The sequence below is a fragment of the Vipera ursinii genome (assembly GCF_947247035.1).
Source record: "Vipera ursinii genome assembly, chromosome: Z".
Taxonomy (NCBI): Eukaryota; Metazoa; Chordata; class Lepidosauria; order Squamata; family Viperidae; genus Vipera; species Vipera ursinii.
Window position 1 is genome coordinate 41,266,928 of NC_139517.1, and position 21,463 is coordinate 41,288,390.

The window sequence follows — 21,463 nt, forward strand, 5'->3', positions numbered from 1 at the left end:
TCAGAAACGGAAAGGACTGTCATATGGAGCTTCAAATCGCAGCAAATTCCTGCGTTTTGAATAGCCTCATAGGCACTCAAACACTTTTTATCTAAATGGAGACCTCAGTCATATGGAGCGTTCCTTTTCATTTCTGAAGCACCCCACTGGCATGCACATGGACCTTTCAATCTCTCTCAGGTCTGCATTTCGATAAAAAGTGTTTGTGCGGCAGCGGCTTTAGTTTCTCCGCTCTGTCTGAGTGGAAAGAAGTCAAAGCACAGAGTGGGATTGTTCTCAATAAGGCTGGCACATGCGAGCAAGCAGTGCACCTGTGTCTTCTTGAGAGCAGTCCTGCTTTGCACCTCCGCTTTCTTCCTTTTGGACAGAGCAGAAAAACTGAAGCTGGCACTGCTGCTTTAGTGGGGAGGAGGACAAGGAGAAGAGTAGTCAGGATTTGTGCCACCGACCAGTCAAGCAAGGAGTAGGTCAGGCAGGCGGCTGGTTGGCTGGTTGGGTAAGGGAGATCGTAGCTGCTCAGGTGGCTGTTGCTGCCGCCATCAGCATCTTGGACGCAGGTGCAAGGGGATTCACCTTGCAATGCCTCCCCACTCAGTTGAATGATTTGTTCCTGCCCTCAGATCAAGGCTGGCGTCGACGAGTGAGCAGCGCACCCAGGCCACAGGTGGCATGGCTTCCTGCACCTGGCCGATTCCAATTCCACACTTTGCCTCATAGGCATGCAAACAAAGCAAATACTCCCCGCACTCAGAATGGAAGTTTCCAGGGGCCATGATCTCTTTTGGAGAGAATTTGTCTTTGAACTTGCGCAATATTACGGCACCCAGGAGCTTCCACTGTCGGTGTGAAAAGCATTTCCAAGCCGATTCTCCTCTCCCTCAAAGAGAAAGAAACTGCGGCACAGAGGAGACAAATTTTGCAAGGTAAGTGAGTCCAGTACAGCAGGAAGGGAGGGGGAAGCAGTTGTGGGGAGTGGAAGGGAATAGGGTGAATATTGCAGAGCCTCTGCAGTAACTCGTAAGGGCAAAAGACTGCTGTGGTGCTGTAATATTCATAATTTTGGGATTTGCTCGTAAACACTAGGGGGTACTGGTCACATAACTTCAAATGAATGTTAAGTGAATGCTCATAACTTGGGGATTACCTATAATAATATGATTTCATTGATTATGTTTATTGTTGATGTTCCATGTGTTTAAAATATATTTATAGGCAAACTACATCTTAAAGAAAAACCCCATTAAGTGAACCTCCAGGGAATAATCTCTGAAGATTGCGCATAGCAGACTATGAGGGTAGTAACTTGTGGGGACAATTGCCCTTGCATTTACATTTTCTTTCTACAAAAGGATTTCTTGCTCCGTAGAATAGAGGAACTGCATAGCATGGAACATGCTAAACAAGATGGCTAATATTATACCAAGATCACCTATTGACTTTGAAGGTTATTTTTCTTAATTAATATGTCCTCAACTTTGTTGTAAGATGGCAGATTTCTGAGTGTGTACACTGTTAGGCATATGGTGTTAGCCTACAATGTTGGGTTGAAAATATATTAACCATAATGCTATGTCTTTAAGAAGTTAATTGGCCAATGGGTGTGTAAGTGTTCTCATGGCCATAAGAGGAAGCTAGTAACGTAGCTTCTCTCTCTCTCTGAATTCACTGATCTCTACTATTACTGTTTTTGCTCTGCTGTTGGTTTACTACTGTTGTAAACCTGAACTGTGTATTGACCTCTGGACTGGTAAGAAGACTTTGTAGTTTGGATTACTCCTTGGACTGTTGCTATTGTGTATGACTTGGACTGTTTATTTTTGACTGTGCATGTTTGTTTTTACACCACCTCAAAAGTAAAATACTTTTTGCTTTTACAACTCAGTGTACTCCTGTGTGTGTCTGTTACTGCTCTCAGTACCCTTCCTTGTCTGTGCAACTCTTTGGTAGCACAAGGAGACCTCTGCACAACAAATTCCTTAACATACACCATTTACGGAGGGTATTGTGGAACCATGAATTAGAGATGCATTATAATTCTGTCCAGATAGCATAAGCTCTGCAGAACAGTTTTAAACAAATATTTATTGATCAGGAATCCTAGGCAGACTTACGTTTGCTGCTAGGTTCATCTGTTCGTGAGCATATCTGTCCATTCTAGCAGTGCAAAAAAATAAAGGTAGATTCACCCCATGTTCGTACAGAGTGAAGAAGCCTCGTGCCTTGGATTTATGCAGAGAGATAATACAAAGGCACGTAGCCAGGATATTCTGCAATAAACTTTGAAACTCCTCCCACTGTTCTAGATAAGCTATAAGATTTACTAACAACTAGACTACATTTCCCAGAAGCCATCTCTTAAGGAAATAGCATTTAACCCTGTAAATGCTACGTGTTCTTACATACAATTCTGCTAAGGATACAACATTAACCCTGTAAATGCTAAATACTCTAACACAGTTCTTAAGTATATGCTCTGGCCAGATGGTTACATACTGTTCCATCACAGAGGGCATCACTTTTTGTTGGGAGTTCCTTATCTCTACATGGCACCATTTTTTCTTGATGCATCTTATTTCTCAGTCACTAGGATGACTCATGAAGATCTATACTTCTTGTGTAGATCACATGTCTACCCACATAATAGTCATTTTTGTCGGGAATATGAAATACTGAAATTGGACTTTTAACATCTCTGCTGCATTGAAAAAATAGAAAAACTCCAAAGAATAGAGAATTTTGGATGTGTAGACCTGCTGCTTATACAATGTGACCTTATAAATGGTTTGGGGTTATTCAGTTGGCATTGCCCTTCTCCTTATTTCTGCATTGCTTGTTATCTATGCCCATATTACAGTCAATGCCTTTAGGATAATACCAACATCTGTATCTCTTAATTGCTATTTGGAACTACATGGCTCTTGATTTTTTATGGGTAAACATAGGAGATGTTTGTGCAGTAAATACCGTATATACTTGAGTATAAGCCGACTCGAGTATAAGCCGAGACCCCCAATTTCACCCCCAAAAACTGGGAAAAGTTGTTGACTCGAGTATAAGCCGATCTGCCGTTCTGCATGCCTCGGAGGCTGGATCCGCGCTCTGCAAGCCTCTGCCGCCAGGCAGGTCTCCGTTTTGTTCTGGGACTAGTTCCCTAGCCTTTTGGAGCTTTTGGTGTTCGCCCATCAGCTGTCTACGGGGAGGCAACAAAGCTGCCTCTCTAGGCTTTGAGAAAAGGCCCCTTGCACAAAAGGCAGCTTCAGGACGAGCTTCCAAAAACCCTTTCCTTCCTTAACGCCCTCCCCACCTTCCCCCAGAAAGCCATATTTCTTTTTTTTTTATTGAAAATTTTTATTGAAGTTACAATATTATCCCCTCCCCAACCCACCCCAGAACCCCTCCCCCTCCCCCATATTTCTTCAATAACAAAAACATAAAAAGCTGGTTGGGATGTACTCGCTGATTTCCCCCCCCCCTTTTTTTAGATGCTAAAACTAAACTCTCCCTCTGCCTTCCAACCAATATCCCTTTTTAAAATCTTACCTTGGCTCCAGATGGAAGAGTAGAGGAACTAAGCTAGTAAGGAGAGAATTTTTTCTGCAACTTTTTACTCCTGAAGTAGTAGTAGTAGTAATAGTAGTAGTAGGAATATCCCTAAAAGTTGTGCCAGAAAATGGAGGACGCTGGGTCTTTGCAAGTTTTAGCTGTCTGTCAGACTGCCTGAAAAGGGCGGCCTTCAGGCAGCCAGGCGGACAGCTAAAGCTTGCAAAGACCTAAAAGTTGTGCCAGAAAATGGAGGACGCTGGGTCTTTGCAAGTTTTAGCTGTCTGTCAGACTGCCTGAAAAGGGCGGCCTTCAGGCAGCCAGGCGGACAGCTAAAGCTTGCAAAGACCCAGCGTCCTCCATTTTCTGGCATAACCTTCGGAGATTACTTTAAAAAAAAAAAAACTTCAGAGGAAAAACAGCTGCAGAAACATTTTGTCTCCTTGCTGGCTTGGTTCATCTACTCTTCAGCCAGGAGGGAGTCCAAGGCCTAGAGAAGGAGAGCTTTGCAGCATCCCTATGGACAGCTGATGGGCAGACAGCTGATTAGCGGAGAAGGCTCTGAAAGTAGCACCAAAGCCTCGGCCGCGCACAAGTCCTCGGTAAGTTTTTTTGTTGACTGGAGTATAAGCCGAAGTGGAATTTTTCAGCCCAAAAAGTGGGCTGAAAAATTCGGCTTATACTCAAGTATATACGGTACTTCTAATTGTTATGCCTATTACCAGAGTCAGATTTTTTGTTTTTGTTTTTTTATTTTTTTAAATAGATTTTAGCTTCGGCTATCTTTTATACAGTAGTATGTGTTGCTGCCTCTTCTTCCTTCATTTTTTTAGACAAAATTTACTCCTTCCTGGTTTTCTTGAGATGCAGTCATTTGTAAATAGAGAGAAAAACAATGGAGAGAGCAGACAGTCCTGAAGGCCCCTGTGCTAATTCTCAGGTACTAGAAGTTATTTTTTTCTAGCTTCACCTGTTGCTTCCTCCCTGAAACAAAAGTTTAAGAAACACTGAACTAGAGTGAGCTTTGCCACTTAGTTCCATGCCTGAGCCTGAAACCAAATAGGAAAGAATATATTTAATCCATTATAGTTATCAAACACAGCCAGATTCTGAGAATGCCTCTTAAGGAGAGGTGCGTTGCAGCCTTCTTCAAGACTGTTTGCATAACCTCTCCTGAAGTCAAGCAGTAACAACTTCATAGATCTAGTTCATCATGCCCTTACATGCCCCCTTGCAGGAACCAAAAGGGTCATAGGTTGAACCCACAAGTGAAAGGTTCATGTTAGAAAGCACCTTTTGTACAGGTCAAAAGGAATCCCAGTCAATATGGCAAGATGCTGCTCCAATCGCCATCATGGACTCCATCGATCAGGAATCTGAGCAAGTTTATTGTAGAATCTAGCAAATTGACCAGTTCAATTAATCAGACAGAATCATAATTACTATTTTAAATCTCACTGATTTTATAAGTCTGCTTTAGGTATGATTAAGCCAATGTCTTACTCATTTTTTGTATTTAATCCTTAAACAATTTATTATTCCTACTCCAAAATATTAGGTAATAATGAAGAATGGAACACAATTGTTTTAAATAACTAAATTAAAGATCAGGTTAAGAAGGATGCAGTCATATCCCTTATTTCAGAGGCTAGATCGAGCCTCATCATGTGGGACATAACACAAGTCTACCTCTGAATGAATCCAGTATGTGTCTCCTTCAGACTGGTGGCTGCATTCTGGACCTTTGGCTATGGCCGCTTGCTTAAAACTCAGAAGGGATTTTCTGGACAAAGCTGCCAGAGGAAGGAGACACAATGTATACTTACGGTTAAAAAAAATGGCCCATCTTCTCATACTCATAATGAGCCATGAGCTTAAAGGTTTGGAGAGCAGAACATCTTGTGGCAGTCAGAGCCAACCTTGGTATAAAAGCCTGGAGTGGGGGGTGCGGGAACAGCCATGCAAGGGTCTTATCCTGAGTAGTAACCAAAGGACAGTGCTGAACATTTAAGGGCTCCTTTCAGCTGGAACTTCTAAAAATGTAGCTTCAGAAAGTGCTGTTGTGGTAAAGCCTGAGAAATAATTTTTGTGAATTTAATGCAGAATTGATTTGGGAGGCCGGTGTATGGTGTAGTTGGTTCACATGGTGTAGTAAGATGGAGGGTTTGTTGTCACTGTGTGTTGGGGAGTGGGAGCACAGAGGGAGGCTCAGCTAATCTCAATGTACACATAGTTGTACTTTGACAATAAAGGTTCATTCATTCATTCACCTGATTGAATGAAATCATTGTACAACCTTTTGTTATCCATGGATCAACCACATTTTTGGGGTGGGGGACGCTTGAAGATTGCAGTGAGGATGATTTGGAGGGTCTTCCTTCCATCCATATCTTTTTCCTATTTGTTGTTGCAGAATTCAGTTTCCATATGTTTTTAAAAGCAATGGTCTGAAAAAGCTCCAGGGCCACAAAATAGTTGCTGAGGAACTACTGCTTGTTGCTTACCTGGGTCATAGTGGAAGAGATGACTTTGACTCTTCCTATTGCTCCATAGAGCTATGGCAATTGGCCAGTCTCTTGTCCCTTCTGTAGTTAACTGAGGATTGCAGGGGATTGTAAAAATGAAGTGGGGAAATAGCATTTTCCTATCTGAGATCCCCAGGATACTGCCTCTGCAGTGACTGTTGTAACTGATGGTCATAGGTAGCTCTGGGTCTACCTGGCTCAGGTCAACTTAAGTTCTTATAGATATTGGGACATTGACATTGACTTTTAAATGCAGCTGAATTTGAACCCCAGCTTTGAGATTCATTATAAATTGAAAGATACACCAACAACTTTATTGATTAGCCCTTGCGCCATATCAAAGTACAAAGTTCCAGCAACAAACAGTCACCACAACTAGATAAAAGCAATCCGAAATGGAATTTGATAAAATACAATTTAAAATGGAATTAAAATACAATTTAAGTTAAAATAGTAATAAAATACAAATTTAAGATATAGATAAAATATGGTAACATTATATTCCGGAGTCGCCCTTACAATCTACCCCAATCAGTCCCACATATGCAGATCTTAACTGGATCATTTTGTTCAAATACTGTGCTACGTTGAATGTTATTTTCAAGTTCTGGCCGGACATAAGGTAAGTTATTTCGATATGGGGATTCCAATGGGTCATTCGTTTGGTATATAGACCAAGATACCTGTCTCTCACCCTCTTATACAGACAACAGTCAAATAGGATGTGAGCCAGGTCCTCTACCTCTGCCGCTCCGCAAATGCAGAGACGCTCATTGTACGGTATAGCATGAAATCTCCCATATCTGACCATTAGAAAGATACACAGAGGTAGAAGCAGAGTAGAAAAGGCAAAACTGTAACTGAATTGTGAAAATTTAACGTTTTTACTCTCTGGTTTTGTCTGTGCATGAGGCTGCTTACCCCAGTCCCCCACTTCCCACATCCATTTTCCTTTTCTGAGAAGAGAAGGTATTTAGCTATGCTTTGTGAAAAAACAGGAAGCAAACGGTTCCAGTCAGTAATTTGCAGAAAAACATGTCCCAAAGAGTATGAAATTGAGCATCCCTGTAACAGTTAAAAGGACATTTGGGGCAGTGTCTCGATAACAACCGTATACGTGTTTTATACGTGGAATGTGGCTTTGAATTGCCACTTTCTTGATGTGAAGAGTGTTTAGTGGCAGGGTAACCTTAACAAGTATGAAAGGATAATACAGGCTCAGTTATAGTTTTCTTTTGGACTTTTTCTGGTCAAGCAATGGGAAAATGGCTTGCAGTATTTTCTGCCTCAAGCGTTCACTGGAAACAAGAGACACGTAGGTGTTAAATTTGCAAACCATCGCAACGCAAGCTCTGACACTTAGATATTCATCTGTTCAACGTTAGTACAAAAGGTGGAGCTTGTGTTGTGACATCATAACAAGCCTTTCACTATTTTTATACTGGAAATAGGTATATATAATTCTGCATTGTGGGCTGTTCCCTGACACCACTGGATGACATCGCCAGGGCTCGTTGCCTTGGAAGAGTGAGGAAGATTCTCAGGGATGACTCACACCCTGGACGGTATCTCTTTACTCTCCTACCATCCGGTAGGAGATATAGGAATATAGCCAGCCGTACCAACAGGCTGAAAAATAGCTTTTATCCGTGGACTGTTAGGCTTTTAAATGGGACATAATCTTATGCAGAATTGACTTGGGAGGCCGGTGTGTGGTGTAGTTGGTTCACATAGTGTGGTGGGATGGAGGGTTTGTTGTCACTGTGTGTTGGGGGGAGAGAGCACGGGGGGAGGCTCAGCTAATCTCAATGTACACATGTTGTACTTTGACAATAAAGGTTTATTATTATTATTATACGCAAACAGACCAGATTGATTTTTAGCAAAGCATCTATACTTGCCAAAAGTGACTAGGTCTCTACTTCAAAAAGTGTTTTTTAAAAATATTTTTGTTTTCAAAATGCAACCTTCCCATTGATAGATGTGTTCACCCAAAAATAAAAACCTCTGCAGCCCTTACTATACATCGTTCTTCCAACCTGGTGCCTTCCAGGTGTGTTTGAAATAAACTCTTGTGATCTTCACCCAGCTTTGGCAATTGGCCATGCTGATTGTTTAAAATCAGCCCAGCTGGAGGGCACCTGGAGCTGTTATAGACCAAAGACACAATTATTTACAAGTAGTTCTGTTGTTCAGATGGAAAAGTTTATTCCTAAGAAGTTGGTTATGCATATTAAGCTAAAAATATTACATTTTCAGATTTCTGTAATGTAGAAATTAGAAAACACACAATGTTTGCATACATTGTTTTCATGCTCCTGAAACAAAGAAATAATATGCTGTCAAAATGTTAAAAAATAGTATTAAACTTTTTATTATTTTGAAAGGTTCAGCAAATATATTTGAAATTCTTTTATAAGGATGCTAGAAACATTTTTTTAATATGAGCCTAAGGAAGAAAAATCCTAACTAAAAAACTATAAATCTCAGTAGGAAACATGGTGTCCTATAGCTAATATATTCCAGATACTTTCACCATAGCCATCGTGGTAAGGAATTCTGGGAACAGTAATCCCACTCCCAGACAATCTGGAGTTAAAGAAATTGAAGTAATGTGATGTTAGATATTAGTTTATCAGATTCAATCCTTTGCTGCCTAGCCAGTTATGAGCGAGAGCGGGAAACCAATTAAGAAGGTGCCATTTGGGGAAGGGAATATAGAGCAAACTCAAGCCAGAAAGCCCATCTACTTACACATTCATTTCTCTTCTCAGCTCTTTCTGCTTTATTTTTATTGAGTCTGCCTGTCTTCTCCCCATTTGTATGTCCTTGACTCAGCTGTCCCAGGGAATCTGGAGATTGTGAATACTGCTTTTTAGTAGTTTCTAGCAGATCGGCTGCAAGCAAGAGATAAGCACATTTTTAAAGCTGCTCTGGAGTGGAATTTTTATAGTGGAACCTGGTTGCCCCAGGAATTGGTGCCCCTTTGGTTAAGTCAGCTGTGGTTGACCAAGCTGCTAGCCTTTTCATTCTTCACATGGATGCTCCCCCAAATCCCACTTCTCTGGTCTGTCTTGGTAAGCACCAATGTCTTCATACGTATCAGCTAGTTCAACTGTCAGCCCCTGTTGAAGAACAAAAATGGAATCAGCCTATGAACTGAAAGTATCAGCAGTACTTTGTTGTGGGGGTGGTGGTGGTAGAAATATGCTGTCCAACTCAATTTTGTTCTTTCTGCATGCCAGTAAAAGAGCTGCTTAAAAATGTCCTAAAGGTAAAGGTAAAGGTTCCCCGGCACATGCGTGCTAGTCGTTTCCGACTCTAGGGGCCGGTGCTCATCTCCGTTTCAAAGCCGAAGAGCCAGCACTTGTCCGAGGACGTCTCTGTGGTCATGTGGCCGGCATGACTAGCACGGAATGCTGTTACCTTCCCACCGTAGTGGTCCCTATTTTTCTACTTGCATTTTTACGTGCTTTCGAACTGCTAGGTGGGCAGAAGCTGGGACGAGTAACAGGCGCTCACTCTGCTACGCGGCACTCGGGATTTGATCCACCAAACTGCTGACCTTCTGATCGACAACCTCAGTGTCCTAACCCACTGAGCCACCGCGTCCCTTAAAAATGTCCTATGGGGACATAAAAGGAATTCTCTTCAGTGAAATAAAAAGTTCATCTAGTCTAGTTCTTGACTGGTGGGCTGTTCAACCAGAAGTCAAAAATGAAAGAAGCTGACTTGTACAGTATTGAGCTAGATCCATAATCTATCCAAGACAAAATTATTTATTTTAACTGGCAATGGCTCCCCAGAGTTCCAAATAGATTTTTTCCCAAGCCCCACATGGAGAAGAGGGGAATTGAACATTTCTGCATATAAATTAGAGACTTCTTCATGGCTGGCTACAATCCTCTGGCCCAAAGACAATAGGACAGTATGGAATATGAAGAAAAATGCATACATTTTTATGTGGTTAAGACCAAGAATCTCTCACTCTGAAGCTTACCTCGTAAGTATGTTCGTCCCCAGAGGCATCTTTTCTGTCACCCTAAAATGACATAGAGATATATAATCAAACTTCAATTAGCTTGATATGTTTTTCTGATAATCACTTGAGACTCATTCGTCTCAAGTCCTTTTTTATTTCTTGCTGAGCTTATTTATTTAGTAATGTTTTATTAAAAATACCAAATTTCTTTATTGAGGGACTATAGAAAAGAAAAATTAATTGGAGAAGATCTTTTTAGATGAAATGTGATGGAACCAGATCTGATTTTTCTTCCCAAAAGGGGCAAAACCAAGAATGCACTCTGTTTGCCATCTTTGTAAGGTCCTCTTACTCTATCTTCCTGCTTGGGCCTTATGTTCATATTTTTCAAAAGAATATACTCTTCATCCTTGACCTTATCTCAGCCCGTCACTTAAGCTTCTATTTTGAGGATTTGTTTCAGTGTCTGTTCATGATGGGAACTGTAGTCCAATAAATCTGGAGAATGGCAGGGATCAGGCTATGTCATCCATAGCCAGGGGTGAGGTGGGAGGAACCCATGGCTCAGAAACAAGCTTGGAAGCATGAGTTTTCTCAGCCTTCATTGATTTAAGCATATTTGAGTTTGCTCAATTTGTTGCTTCTGGAGGCAATAATCTTCAAATAATCATTTGCCAATTTGCATGTTACTGAAGTATTTCAAGTGTTTTATCATTTATTTGTCCATATTTTACATTTGTTTATTTTCACATATAGAAGAACATGAAACAAAATCATGCCAGACATATTACAATGCTGGCACAATGCATCAGTGAAATATCAGCTTTCCCCCCAAATTTCCTCCAGAAGAGCCAGATCTCAATAGCTTTCCAGAATAAAAATAAGAAAGATCTCACCCTTGTATCTGGAGTCCACTGTTCCAGAGGAGAGGGTCTGAGAATAAGAAAGTGCACCCTCAGATGCTTACTAGTGGCATTTCCTTGGGGTTGAGTCTGCAGGAAAGCTCTCCCCAGATTCCACTTTGAGAAAGCAGTCCCACTGTCTTGAAGTATATTCCTGCAGTGCTTCAATATGCCCCAAAGCCCTTCCCTTATTCAGGGAGAAGTCAATGACATGCACTCATATCAAAGATCATGGTTACAGTCTAGTGGTCAGTCAAGGCCCCAACTGAACTGCTATTAAGAAAGTCCCACTCACTCACCTTCCTTTGGGTTAAGAAGACCGGTATGCTTATAAAAAGGACAAGAAGAATTGTCTGGATTAAGATGATAGCATCTTTCACCTTGTGCCGACTCTGCACTTGCTCATAGGTGCTGATACCTTTAAAACAATAAGAGGAGCCCTCCTGACGTCTCAGTTTTGCTTGTCATAAAGTGATTGCGTACCCCACTGCCCTAGGATTACATTGACAGAAATTTCCAGTTTTGATCACTGTTTTCATTTCCATCTTTCAAATGAAAATAGTCTTGTACTACATGCAGGGCAGAATCCACATCCTGTAATGTGGTTTAGGTACCGCATGTGTGTATACAAGCTAAATATCCTTAGCTTGTATAGCATTTCATCCAGCTAAGACAGGCTGCCAGTTTGAACTGACAGAGTCCCAGATATTAGCTGGTATATTTTTCTCTGCGAATAAAATGTATGGACTTTTGTCCAAGAAGTATTGTCCATAGATAGCAATACCCAAGCATATAGCATCAGAGAGGGCAATATTTAGAAGATTAAAGATTTACCCATGACTTTGAGTTCAGTACCACAGAAGGGCTTCAATGAGTCCTTGATCATACAGTGGTAGATACCACTGTCGGCGTGCTGGAGTTTGTCGATCTGTATCATTACCGTTGAATTATTTCTGGTCACATGGACTCTGGAACTGTTCATAATCTCCTGGTATTTGTCCTGCTCAGTCTCTCTATGCCAACTTGCCACAGAGCCGAAAGAACAGCTAAGGGAAATTCGAGCCCCGCCTCTTGCAGCAATGAAACGTGTATTTAACACATTCATGAAAGTGGTTGTATCTGTGTAAAAGAAGAAAAACCCACAGTAAAGAGAGAAAGATAGAGCACAGGATGGAAAAGAAGGGTAAATATCTTTACTGGACCTTCTACCAATCTTCCCCAGATAGGTTCCCTCTAGAAATGCTGCATTAACGGGCTAATCACACACAGCCATTATCTGGACCATGCTAGACTAGGAAGATAGATTGCTCTAGATAAGCTATTAAAGCATGTATCAAGTTCCAACTAATTCCTGACTAGAGGAATGAGTTTGTCAATTCTTCACTGGAGGTGTGGAGTTGTTCCTTTTCTAAGAAGGTCTTGGGCGAAGACTTCCCAACACCCTTGGAGAGTTCCAGAGTGGGGAGACCTAGTTTTGATTGGGAGACATATTTGCTTTGTGTCTTCATTCATTTACAGAGCACAATAGATTAGGACTCCTAACCTAGTTTGCTTTGTCTTCACCATTGGGGTGAGATTGACATATGGAGCAGGGAACTGGATAGGGTCAGGCGCTGGTTGGTCCTTTCTCAGTTCAGGCTGGCTTTTTGGGATTTGAAAGGCTCATCCTCTTACAGAGTTCAAGTCTCTTTGGATGAAAAGGTAGCCAGATGTGGGAGAGAAGGTACTGACAATCAAACACAATCCAAGTAAAAACACAATCCTTGGATTGGTCCATGGATAAACAGCCAAAGGTCTATAAGGCACCCAGTGACGTGATATAAATGTGAACATTGAATTGTTTTGCAGAAGCTAAATTGTTCCAAAAATAGCAGCCATACAACTCTTGTTGTGATCAAAACCTGGCAATTATTTTACAAGTGACAAGTAACACAACCTTGGAAAAAAGATTATTGCAAGGGAATTTCAGAAATAGGAAGTGAAAGACAATATTATCTTGAAAGTACACATATACCTTGTTTTTGAGAAATGTTTCTTTCACTAGAAGCTTTGGTGATTGTCATACCTGGGGAAAGAGAAAAAAATGGTTTGAAAAAGAACCAGTTTACCTCTTCAACTAAAATTGGAATGGGGGCTGTTTGATTTTCTTTCTGTCTTCTGTGCCTTCAAGCAGAATGACCTAAACAAATGGAGAGAAAAAATCAAGCAACATTTCTGCAATGTCGCGTGGTCGCACAGAGAGACGGACACTTGAGCTGGGTATTACTTCTTTATTTGGATCGTGAATGAAGCTGGAGCAAAGGGGTTTACCTGGCATCTCTTATACCTGCCCAGGTGAATGGTGACCAATAGATTTGAACCTGGGCTTCCCGCCAGTGCAGGTGGCCAATGGATTTAAACCCTGGCTTCCCGCCAGAGCTGACCATGCCCTGGGGCTGCCAACGACTTGCTCTATTCAGGCTTTCCCGCCAAAGAGGTTATAGCCTGGAGCTGTCCAGCCCCCTGCTGTGCTGGCATTTCCGTGTGTGCTTAACAGCATACACTACAATTTCCCTCTCCCAAATTCACTTCTATAAATTTTGATGCTGGATATGCTTTCAATAGTCTTTGGATGTGTAAATGATTGGCGAAGCAGGATGTTTTGAATGTTACATCCAAAGATTGAGCAGTTCCAACCAGGGTTCGCTGCAGTCTGACAAAGGCTGCTAGAGTGGATAGAAATTGGTGTTTGGCAGGATATAACAAGAAGACTCAGTGCGTCCCCCAAGACAGATAAATAGGCAGCCATGTCAACATGCTTCCCTCCAGCCCTTGAGCTGCAAAGAAAAGTCCACTGGCATCAATTGCCCGGCCACAACAGACAAGCCTTATTCTGACTCAGAACCCAGGGTGGCAAACGTTCTCTTTAGAGTTTCAATGTGGAGCAAGATAAAGAAGTTGATACATGGATTCTCTCAGTTTCATTTGTATCACCATCACCAAGCATGATTATTGTTCCAAAAAAATCTCCAACCACACGTTGCTGTCCTTAATATCACCTGAGGGAGGGACTTTACCCTCTTCTTAAGTTTTCCAAGTCACGCATGAAGCCTATGTCCAAAATAGCCAATCAGGTAGGCCATAGAGGAGATGTGCAGGGTGAAGAAGAAAGCACAACTGATAATGATCAAATTCCATCTTCATATAGACTGCAAGGGAATGGCCATGCCTGTGATAGGCAGTGTAAAGATGCTGCCTGTGGAGAAGATGAAAAGTTGTTTCCCCAAGTAGTAAAAACAACAGAAAGAGCAACATCAGTAAGGAGGCAAGAGTTGGGGGGGCAGAATGGTGAAAGCAGAATTACGTGGAAAGCCCAACTTTTTTTGCACGTGCACTGTGATTTGTATGCATGTGCAAAAGGGCCAGAGGTATGGGGCAAAACCAAGCCACAGGTGCCTGAGCAACTACTTGAAATTGCTTGTCAGCAAAACAACGGAAAACCTGTAATGCACTCACTGGCGGCAGAATCAGCAGACAAAGCTGAGAGAGCCTTTCCTTATTTGCATTCAACTTCTCTGGAGCACGGGGTTGAAATATATTGAGGTTTAACACTATTTTACTGAGGGCCATCGGGGATTCATCAGCTGGCTTTAGGGCCATTTCTGTTTGTGCCGGCGTTCTGAGACTGTCGCCCCGTTCGCGGGGGCCGGCTGCTGACTCTGGTGCCTTTGGGCTTTTGATCTTTTCGCCGGCGGCGGGACTTCCATGTGGCCCCAAGCCGCCTTGGTCCGCTTTGGTGGTGGTGTCGCCCTCGGGCCGTTTTGGCGGTGGAGAGGGTGACTATTATTACTCACCTTGGCGACGATGGTGGACCTATTCTCTTGCTTCAGGCCGCCTCTTATGGCGACGGCGTCTTCGGACCGCTTGGCTGGCGAAGAAGACGACCGGGAGTCATCTTACCGGAGCAAGGACGACATGGGGCTCCTGCATCGTGTATCATCTTTGGACTGCTTTAGCAGTGACGCTGGTGATTTAGACTACTTTTACTCTGGCCTGCCTATCCTCCTTGCCTTGGACACACTTTTTACCATCTGCCTACCTATCCTCTCCCCTCTCCCATTGGACTTTCGACATACCTGGGTATCGGCCACGGTGGGAGAGTGGCTGGACTTTTCCATCTGCAACCACATAGAGGTGGGAGCTCTATGGGTTTGCCTACCCAGAGGATATCTGGTCCACCCCCAGGAACGGAGCCTCTACCCGTTGTGAGAGAACGGGCTGCGGCCTGTCTTGGGGGCCACCCAACTGAGTGGCAGTGAAGTTGGGTGGATCCAGGTTTCTGTCATGTTCAATCCTCCCATGGACAACTAGGGATGCCTATCCTGGACTGTTTGGACTTCTATACTTATGCGGCAATATACGAGTACGCGTTTGTACGCCCTCAGGGGTGCCCCCCTCTCCTGGGTGCGACCTGCCTCCTTAAATGTTGATGACCTTGATGACGGGCCCGAGTTTTGGGTCTCTGAGAGATGGCTGGGCAGGGGCAGGGGCTATCCATGTAATTCTAGGAAGCCTCTGATTATTTTTTTATCCAAATTTTTTATAAGGTTAGGGAGCGGGGTGGGAGATAGCGGTGGTTTGGCTATGGGGGGTGGCCGATCTACCATGGTTCAGACCAGCCTTGGGTCTGATGGCACGGGGGGAGAACGGGGTGGCGTTGTCGCCGGGGCTCATGAGCGGGTCGTGGGATTTTCAATTCCCACGACGGGGAATGGCAGCAGGCGGATAGACAGGGGGCCGTATCGTTACCGGGAGGGCCGTCCCCGCTATTTGCAAGCGGTGAGGCGCTCCGACCCTCTGCTTCTTCCCCGAGGTTCCGGGAGCGAGGATGTGCAGCCTCCTGAGCTCCGGCTGGTGTACCTGAATGCCAGGTCCGTGGTTAATAAAGCTCCCCTCGTTAGGGATTTAGTTGAGGGTGAGCAGGCGGACCTGGCTTGCATCACGGAGACTTGGTTGGGCCCAGAGGGTGGGGTCCCTTTGGTTGACCTCTGCCCACCAGGCTTCCGGGTGCTGCACCGGCCAAGAGCTCAAGGTAGGGGTGGGGGAGTGGCGGTTATTATTAGGGAGACCTTATGTCCGCGGGAGACCACCGTTTCTCAGATAGTCAGGTGTGAGTCTCTCTTTGTGAGATTTGGTTCTGGGGCGCAGTTGGGTTTGCTGCTGACGTACATTTCGCCTAGTCGTGCAGCGGCAGCCCTGCCCGAGCTGCTTGATATCCTCTCAGGGTTGGTGGTTGAGTTTCCCAAACTTATAGTTTTGGGAGACTTCAATCTACCATCCCTGGGAGGCTCATCTGAGCTAGCTCGGGAGTTCATGGCTTCCATGACGGCCATGGACCTGACGCAAGTAATTTCTGAACCAACTCATGAGGGAGGCCACACTCTTGACCTGGTTTTTTTTATCTAGACGGTGGTTGGATGATCTTGGTGGGGGCTCTCCATTTATTATGCCCCTGTCATGGACCGATCATCATCTCCTGCGGATGGTCTTCCGTTTTGCCACCCCCCGCCGTGGGGATACGGAACCAATTAGATGGTACCGTCCCAGACGCTTAATGGATCCTGATAGATTCCAAGCGGCGCTGGGGTCCCCACCTGCCTCCATTGCTCACAGCTCGGCGGATGCCTTAGTGGAAACCTGGGAAAGGGCAGCCACTGAGGCACTTGACCGGGTTGTACCCTTGCGGCCCCTGACCCGGCGCAGATCCCAGCGAGCTCCATGGTTCTCCGCAGAGCTCCGGGAGATGAAGCGTCGGAAACGGGGCCTAGAGAGCTGCTGGAGGTCGAGCCGATCCGAACCCGACCGGTTGCGGTTAAGAACCTATATTAGGTCTTATCTCGCAGCGATGAGGGTGGCGAGGTGTAATTACTTCTCTACCCTCATTGCGTCCGCAGATAATCGCCCGGCCGCCCTGTTTAGGGTGACTCGCTCGCTCCTTAATCAGGAGGTGAGGGAGGATCCCTTGCAGGGTCGTGCTGAGGAATTTAGTCAACATCTGTCGGATAAAATCGCTCGGATTCGGACCGGTTTGGACTCCAGCTGGGCAGAGTCAGGCGAGCAGGACACGGACGGTCTTGTCAATGTTATCTGGGAAGAGTTTGATTCTGTGACCCCTGATGAAGTGGACAGGATTATGGGGAGGCTGAGCTCCTCCACATGTTTGTTGGATCCGTGCCCTTCCTGGCTGGTTTATGCAGCTAGGGAGAGGACACGAGGCTGGCTCCAGGCGGTTATATCTGCTTCTTTGAGTGAGGGTTATTTCCCCACCGTCTTGAAGGAGGCGGTGGTGAGACCTCTCCTCAAGAAGCCTGCCTTGGACCCAGCTGTATTGAACAACTTTCGTCCAGTCTCCAACCTTCGCTTTCTTGCGAAGGTTGTTGAGAGTGTGGTGGCGCATCAGCTCCCTCTGGTCCTGGATGAAGCGGATTATCTGGACCCCTACCAATCGGGTTTCAGGCCCGGGTACAGCACGGAGACGGCATTGGTCGCTCTGGTGAATGATCTCTGGAGGGCTCGAGACAGGGGATATTCCTCTGTCCTAGTCCTATTAGACCTCTCGGCGGCTTTCGATACCATCGACCATGGTATCTTGCTGCGGCGTCTCAGGGGATTGGGAGTGGGAGGCACGGTTCTTCGGTGGTTCTCCTCCTATCTCCTGGGACGTTCGCAGTCGGTGTTGGCAGGGGGGCAGAGATCGGCCCCTAGGTCTCTCGTTTGTGGAGTTCCTCAGGGGTCGGTTCTCTCGCCTCTCCTGTTCAACATCTACATGAAACCGCTGGGTGAGATCATTCGTGGTTTTGGAGTTGGGTATCATCAATATGCCGATGATACCCAACTTTTCTTTTCGACCCCAAACCACCCCAGTGATGCCCTCGCTGTGATGTCCCGTTGCCTGGAGGCGGTTCGGGTCTGGATGGGGAGGAACAGACTTCAGCTCAACCCTGACAAGACTGAGTGGCTGTGCATTCCAGCATCCCGGGACATTCAAAATGTTCCATCTCTTTCTATGGGGGGTGAGCTCTTACCCCCCGTGGATAGGGCTCGCAACTTGGGAGTCCTCCTAGATTCACGGCTTACCCTAGAAGATCATGTAGTGGCCGTGACTAGGGGGGCTTTTGCCCAGGTTCGCCTGGTGCGCCAGTTGCGGCCCTATCTGGACCGGGATGCCCTGTGCACGGTCACTCATGCGCTCGTGACCTCTCGCCTTGACTACTGTAATGCTCTCTACATGGGGCTTCCCTTGAAGACCACTCGGAGGCTCCAACTGGTACAGAATGCGGCCGCGAGAGTTGTCTTGGGAGTTTCCCGGTACTCCCATGTTACACCTTTGCTCCGCGAGCTGCATTGGTTACCAGTTGTCTTCCGGGTGAGGTTCAAGGTCTTGGTTATGATCTTTAAGTCCCTACATGGCATGGGTCCGGGGTACCTCGGGGACCACCTGCTGCCGGCTTCAACTCCCCTCCGCCCTGTGCGTTCCCACAGAGAGGGCCTCCTCAGGGTGCCTCCGGTCAGGGAATGCCGACTGGCGGCCCCCAGGGGGAGAGCCTTCTCTGTGGGTGCCCCGGCTTTGTGGAACCAACTGCCGGTGGAGCTCCGGACGGCATCGGACCTCCGAACTTTCCGTCGTGGTCTGAAGACCCATTTGTTTGAATTGGCTGGTCTGGCCTGATGGGGGAGCTGGGTTTTAAATTGTTATTTTAGATTGTATTATTGTTTTTTAATTGGGCATTGATTTAATCTCTGTTTTAACTTTTGTATAGTATTGTATTTTTATTTATATGCCCTGTGAACCGCCCTGAGTCCCCAGGGAGAAGGGCGGTATATAAATTAAATAAAACGTAAACGTAAACGTAAACGTATAAATGAGGAGCCTGTGCAATGCCTGACAACAAGTGATCATTTGGGAAAGTTGTGGCCAGGCCTTATGTATGCAGATGTCTTTGTGGAAGCCAGGGGTCTGGCATCTTCTGCCACCCAAACCAAAATGGTCCTGGAGGTCCTGGAAGTGACCAGCAATCTGTAGTAGTCTAATGGGGTCAAGAAACTAGGTAGGCCACCACCCCTGACCATAGCATCTGCTGCATCTAAGATGAGATCCATGGGAAATATTGTGCTGGGAGAAGCCCTACTTTAAAACTAGAACTGCTGAAAACACCATACGTTGCTTCCTCTGTGAGTGGAGAATGATAGGAAGGCAAACCTCATGAAGGCACTCATATTAAAGCTCTCATCAGGGCATAATGAGGAGATGTGAGGATGAATCTTCAACTAAATAATTTTTTTATTTAGTTGTGTAAGCCAGTCCCTCTAATGGGCAAGCCTTAATTTATGACTTAGTGTACTATGTAGACCAAGATCAAGGCTTTTTAATAAAAACCACAGGGCCTGCTCAACATCTACCTACATTCTGCTGGAGGGTAGCTGGCTGGTTATTCAGGACTTCTCTACTCGTCATTATTGTTGTTGTTAGTTGCGAAGTCGTGTCCGACCCATCGCGACCCTATGGACAATGTTCCTCCAGGCTTTCCTGTCCTCTACCATCTTCTGGAGTCCATTTAAGCTCACGCCTACTGCTTCAGTAACTCCATCCAGGCACCTCATTCTCTGTCGTCCGCTTCTTCTATTGCCCTCAATCTTTCGTCATGGACTTTCTCTAATCCCAGTTCATAGTCAAGGCTAGGTGATCTCAGGTTTTTCTGAACCATCAAAGCTAAAGTGGTATTTTCCATGTTCTCTGAAATGAGTGTTGCTATTAACATGTTTCATATGTACCTTGGGGACAACTGAATTGATGATACAAAAAGGAGCTGAAGGTTTGGTGTCTATCTGGGCACATTCTCTGAAGTGGCTAATGGGGCCGTCACATGGTGGGGAGAGTACTTGAAATCATAGTTCCTCTTCCATCCCAGGTTCTCTACATGGTGTGTTGGCAGCCCAGTTAACAGATCACACATGTGGTGGCTGCTAAAACAGGAGATCAACTATCAGCCGGTCAAATACATTAGCGGGCTGGTTGACTTTCCTCCAATTTTCTCACCAGTCCTTGCTACTTCAACCTTCATTGTCATGAACAGGGGAACTGGGTCAGCAAATCTGCAGGGGTGGCAGCAGGTTTTTCAGAGATGTCCTCCCTATAACTCAGATACTGCAGGCAACCCAGGAAATTGGCAGGTGCTGAGGAGGGGAGGGCTCAGTAGAAGTTCCAGGGCTTTTTTTCTCATAGAACGCTCAGAACGGAGTTCCAGCACCTTTTGTGGATGGAACCTTGTAGGGTAGGCAAGGTGCGTTGTATGACATGTGTGAGTTCCGGCACCTTTTTCTTTTACAAAAAAAGCACTGAGTAGAACTGAATAGTACTTCCTCCGAAGCTTGGCCACCCATACAGGTTTCAGCAGCAGAAGCGCAATACTGAATGTCCTGCCTCTCAGTCCCCACTGATAGGCAGTGCACAAGAGTAAAAGCACCCAACAGGGCATTTTTATTGTTGACAACTCAACCCCCAGCCATTCTATGAACACTTGCATCATGTAATACCTGGGATCAGGTGGCTATCTGAGTTATATTTAGAGGATTTAAGGAAAGCTGGGGAGGACAGTCTCTCCTACTCAACTGAATAACACCCAATCAGCTTCTGACAGTCAGCTAAGTCCTCCACTTCTATCCATTTGTCAGAACTTGCCTCTTCTCTTAGCCCCAAAAGGGCAATTGGATGTTTTTCTCATGGATAAGAAAACCCACCAGTCTCTGCCTCTTAACTTGCCTTGCCTTGCACATTCTCCCCTCTTGCTCCTGAAGTTGATTGCATCCTACTGACATAGCTGTGTCATCTCATGGACTGAGGACAGCATGTTAAACTGGCTGATTGGATGTGCTGCCCTGAGAAAAGCAAGTGGAAGAGATTAAGTGAGATCTGAATCCAAAACTGAGGACCTTAGTCTGCAAGGAAGTTTTGCAGACTAGAGTATTCATACCTTTAAAGATAAGAGAGCCTTCGCACTCCTGACTTTCTGTGTTTTCAAGACTCACGGCCTATTGCCCACTATAGTACATTTGCAAATTGTACTTTCTTAACCATGATTTACTGATAAACTACAATTGACTGGATTCATTGCATATGTTAAGTCAAAATCCAACTAGCTATATTATGGCTTAATATGCCCTGCAAACCTAACCATTGGATGGGTTCATGCTTCATGCTAAGCCATAATATTATTTGATTTTGCTTTAGTGTCCTGGATGAACCCAACAATTGTGGTTTGTTCAACAATTCATGATAAAGTACAACATGAGTTAGTGTAATGTGTGAATCTATTTCATAACAATCTTTCTAAAACAGTGTCTTCTTTCCACAGGATAACTATTTTAAAAAATATTACAGGAAATAATATAATAAAATTTACCTTTTTACTTCTTGTTATTTGATCATGCTTTAGGCATGCGTTTTCAGTTCAGGTTGGAGGGGGTTAAGGATTGCA

General features: G+C 44.7%; 1 protein-coding gene across 4 annotated transcripts in view; it reads right to left on the reverse strand.

The window, feature by feature from the left end:
* Positions 1–7,770: 7,770 nt before the first annotated feature.
* LOC310649764 (B-cell antigen receptor complex-associated protein beta chain-like) overlaps positions 7,771–21,463 on the reverse strand; it is a 433,035-nt gene continuing 419,342 nt past the window's right edge. Inside the window, exons 2-6 of one of the 4 annotated variants that reach the window (XM_083378519.1) lie at positions 12,964–13,014; positions 11,784–12,068; positions 11,249–11,367; positions 10,066–10,107; positions 7,771–9,190 (exon numbers count right to left, since the gene is read on the reverse strand). In XM_083378519.1, coding sequence (XP_083234645.1) covers positions 9,092–9,190; positions 10,066–10,107; positions 11,249–11,367; positions 11,784–12,068; positions 12,964–13,014 — 596 coding nt within the window. In that variant the 3' untranslated portion in view covers positions 7,771–9,091. Of the gene's footprint in view, positions 9,191–10,065; positions 10,108–10,841; positions 10,981–11,248; positions 11,368–11,783; positions 12,069–12,963; positions 13,015–21,463 lie in introns of those variants that run through there. The other 3 variants (XM_083378521.1, XM_083378518.1, XM_083378520.1) reach the window with 3 other exon arrangements.